The sequence below is a fragment of the Cynara cardunculus genome, assembly GCF_001531365.2.
Source record: "Cynara cardunculus var. scolymus isolate 2C chromosome LG 1, CcrdV1, whole genome shotgun sequence".
NCBI classification, from domain to species: domain Eukaryota; kingdom Viridiplantae; phylum Streptophyta; class Magnoliopsida; order Asterales; family Asteraceae; genus Cynara; species Cynara cardunculus.
In genome coordinates this window covers 19,571,183-19,575,375 of record NC_037528.1, presented here as the reverse complement: position 1 = coordinate 19,575,375, position 4,193 = coordinate 19,571,183, and the positions used below count along the sequence as shown (strand labels likewise).

The window sequence follows — 4,193 nt, the reverse complement described above, 5'->3', positions numbered from 1 at the left end:
GCCTCGCAAGTCGATAAACAAGCCCTCGTCTCTCTCGATCGCAACTCCATTAGTTTATCCCAGGTATATCTCAATTCCATCTCTCAATCATTAAAAAACGCAATTTCTGGTTCCTTTTGATTAGGTTATGATATTAATCTTGTACAGAATCGGATAGTGAAGGCTGCAATGATGCAGAAGCAAATGGCTGATTTAGAGGAGGAGCTGAAGAACACGAAGGCGAGGTTAGATGCAGCCGAACGTGAGAGAAACCGAACTTTGGCTGAGCTTAAGGAGACCAAAGAGCGGGGTTTGTCGCCCGAGAAGGCCGAACGAGTCTTTTCGGAGCTTAAGAGTCTCAAGGATGAGCTGTCGAGGTCACGGAAAGAGATGGAGGTTAGAGATAAGGAGATAGCTTCGTTGTTGGAAAGCAAGAAAAAGATTCGGGAATTGGAAGAGAAGTTGAAGAAAGCGGAGGAATCGGAGTCGCATATGTTGGAATCGTTCATGCTCCAAACGAGACAGATCACGGAGACGAAGATGGATTTGGAAGAGTCGAAGCTCGAAATCGCTGCTCTCCAAGAGAAACTAGCGAATGTCGAGAAGAATAAGGGGTTGAGGAACGAATCAATGGTAGATCGAAAGGGTAATTTTGAAGGGGAGACCAAAGCTTTAAAAGACGAAATCAGAAGGCTGAAAAGCGAAGTGAAATTGGCAACTGAAGCCGAGGAGAACAGCAAAATGGCGATGGATGGTTTGGCATCGGCATTGAGGGAAGTGGCGTTGGAAGCCAGTACGGCGAACGAAAAGCTAAAATCAACCGAAGCCGAACTAGCACAATTGAAGGAGATGCTAAAAACCCAAGAAGACAAGTATAAACAGCGGATCGATGAGCTCGAGAGAGAACTCGAGTTACAGAAGGAGACAGTCGACCAATTGAGAGTAGAGGCGGAAGAAGCACATCTGGCATGGAACGGAAAAGAGATGGGGTTCATAAGCTGTATACGAAGGGCCGACGAAGAATGCGCGTTGGCTAAACACGAGAACAATAGACTGAAGGAAGCAATCGTAGCAGCCGAGAACTCCGCAATGACAGCAAAAGAAGAAGCGTTTAAGTTACGAGACATACTCAAACAAGCCATCAGCGAGTCAAATGTTGCTAAAGAAGCCGCCAACATGGCTAGATCAGAGAATTCCGAACTCAAAGACTTGCTAGCGGAAAAAGAAGACGCGTTGCATTTCCTCACAAAGGAAAACGAACGGTTAAGGATCAACGAAGTTGCAGCTCGGGAAAACGTCAAGGAGTTCAAACGATTGCTAGCTGCAAAAGCTGAAGTGATTAGTAAACCACCGTGTGACGATAAAGATCAAGCGGATGTCTTCAACTCGCCACTTTCTTCGCTTTACGAAGATCATCTAGATGGAAGAACTACACCACAACAAACTTTCAGTTTCGATTTGGACGATTTGAAAATGTACAACAAAGAAGACGAAGAGAGAGAACCTGAACTACTAGAAGAAGAGGACAGTGTGTCTGATATCCTTGTAGACGATGATGATCCAGAGAAAGCGGAAGCGCTTAAAGGGTCCATCTTCGATACTGCAGCATCACCAAAGTCGGAACCGCAAACGCCAAGACCGAAATACGAACACCGGAGAGCTTTGTCGATTTACAATGATTCAGCCGGGACCGCAGCTCGGGCTGAAGAAGGGGAAAACGCACATAATGAAAGTAGCAGCCATACAGAAGAGACGGAAGACAAGAGTTACTACAGCTACTACGCAAACTACACCAACATCAGCAAAAAGAAACTGTTTCGGAAGATCGGAGACATTATGAGCTTAAAAATTATTACGACTAGTAAAAAAGACGTACCGACGGAGCCGACTAAAGAACCGGCCAAAGAACCGGCTAAAGAACCGGCCAAAGAACCGGCCAAAGAGCAGGCTAATTGATTGTTTTATTCCTTGGATTTGCAGATATGATTACACTTTTGGTCAAATAATTCTTATAGTAGCTTTGTATGTCTCTCATCTTGCTTATTGCCTTCCATATCCAAGCTCACTATACATAAAAAAAAACACCGATTCCTAAATTTCGAACCCGGGAAATCTCGATTTCTCGGACCTCGCCACATCGCACCATAAACAAGCGGTTCCAGCGAGTCCTTGGAAAAGGGAATAGCGTCCATGAGAATTTGTGATACTTGTAAGCTTCTTTATATTGTGATACAAGAAGCCACCGAATGCCTTGGCTCTCTCCTTGTAGATACTGTCTCCCGTTAGACGATAGAGAGCAAGGAAGGCATAAGCGTTCCCGGACGCACCATCAGCTAGCCCCACTTTCTCCACCAACCCACTCTTCCACACCACTTTCCCTGCTTCAATCGCTGCATCTCGGAACTCCCGGTCATTTGGGAAAACCTGGAAGAAGGAATGTGAATCGAGATGATGCTGTTCACCAATCATTTTGCTTGACCGAGAATCTTACCCATAAGTGAGGGCAGTGAACCGGTCAACGCTTACCCAATCTGTGTTGGTAAATTGGTAAATGGTCCCAATTTTGATTTTATAAACTGTTGAATTGCTTAAAATGCAGTCAAATTTTACGAACCTCAGACGCCTTGCAGAGGGTGATAGCCATGCCGCCTGCACCATGAGACCATTGCACCAAACTGTCCCTCGGATTACCTTCTCTTGATGGGTAGTTACCAGTATGAGGGAACCTTTTGCTCATCATGTATCGTAAAGTCCTCTTTACATCCTCCGTGTCCTCTTCAGACAATGGGAAATGAAGCAAAACGTGCAATATACCCGCAAGTCCATGGGCTGCACCCCAATATCTAGTACCATGCCATCTGTACATCAAGGGGCACATAGCGTGATCAGATGCACCTGCCCTTCCTCCTGCTATCACTGCTTCAACTATCGGGTTGAGGAGGTCAGATGGCACTGTTTCTTGACCCATATGTTTGTTTATAAACAATGCAGCCCACAAGAACCCGGCACGCCCATGTAGAAGATCATATGACATCCCAAAGCCGCCTTCCTCAGGTCCCACAGGGAGGGCTCTCTCTTGTGCCAACTGACAACGATCATTGCAAAGCACAAAATACATAAGTTGACTCTTATAGCTCGCATCATATAATTATCTATGAACATTGGGAGTATTAGATCGTTTATAAACGTTAGCAATCAGCTTATACATTTCACTGATACTACACATACAATAGGAAGTAAACTAAAAAACCTTTATGATGTGTTATGGCTAGACATGGACCATTTTCCCTAGGTATATATCTTTTTTGAAGAATAATCTAACGGGGTTCCACGTATATGGTTTACCACTCTGTCTCAACACCTAGCCTCCGTTGGTGGGGCCATGGAGACGTGTTAAAGTCCCATATCGGCAGTTTGAACTATTTCTTCTTAACATATGTCGGAGCCTCCTTTCTCGGTTCTTTTGGACAGTAATCTAATGGGGTTCAATACATTTTAACATGATACATCACTTGACATTATTTCAAAGTAAAGAAAATGCTACAAAATGAGAACAATGAATTTGTTAAACTAGCAACTTCCTATGTTACTGGATATTCAGTCCAATCAAAGAAAGGATGTCGATCATGAATTCGTTAAATTAGCAACTTTCCTCCTTCCTAATACAACACTATTTATTCTTCTCATTCCCAATACAATACTATTCACTTTCCCCCTTCCCAATACAAAACACTGTTCAAATTTGTTTTTTTCTCTTCAATCCCACTATATGACCATTTCAAATTTTATATTACCAACATAACACCAACATTTCAAAAACACACTATATATATCCCCGAGATTGGGAAAAACATTATAAATTTTTTCTTAATCTCGGGGATACATATAGTGTTTTTTTGAAATGTTGGTGTTATGTTGGTAGTATGAAATTTGAAATGTTTAAATAGTGGGGTTGAGGAGAAAAACAGATAAATTTGAACAGTGTTTTGTATTGGGAAAGAGGAAAGTAAATAAAATTGTATTGAGAAAGAGGAAAGTGAATAGTATTGTATTGAGAATGAGGAGAATAAATATTGTTGTATTGGGAAGGAAGAAAATATTAAATTTTCTTATAAAAATTCTTATATTTCTAAAATAAAGTTAAATATTCATTTTTATAAATTTAATTTCTTATTAAAAAAAATTGGATATTTAAAATTTTAAGAATTTTTTTT

At 41.6% G+C, this 4,193-nt stretch overlaps 2 protein-coding genes across 2 annotated transcripts in view; one reads left to right on the top strand and one right to left on the bottom strand.

The window, feature by feature from the left end:
• LOC112512585 (WEB family protein At4g27595, chloroplastic) lies at positions 1 to 2,030 on the top strand. Its single transcript, XM_025118633.1, has one exon. The coding sequence runs from the start codon at positions 169 to 171 to the stop codon at positions 1,933 to 1,935; it is 1,767 nt and encodes a 588-aa protein (XP_024974401.1). The 5' UTR covers positions 1 to 168; the 3' UTR covers positions 1,936 to 2,030.
• The window catches only part of LOC112512593 (lanC-like protein GCL1), a 10,262-nt gene continuing 7,990 nt past the window's right edge, over positions 1,922 to 4,193 (bottom strand). The window contains exons 4-5 of the mRNA XM_025118644.1: positions 2,594 to 3,064; positions 1,922 to 2,403 (exon numbers count right to left, since the gene is read on the bottom strand). Of these exons, the coding sequence (XP_024974412.1) occupies positions 2,071 to 2,403; positions 2,594 to 3,064 (804 nt within the window). The 3' untranslated portion in view covers positions 1,922 to 2,070. The remainder of the gene's footprint in view (positions 2,404 to 2,593; positions 3,065 to 4,193) is intronic.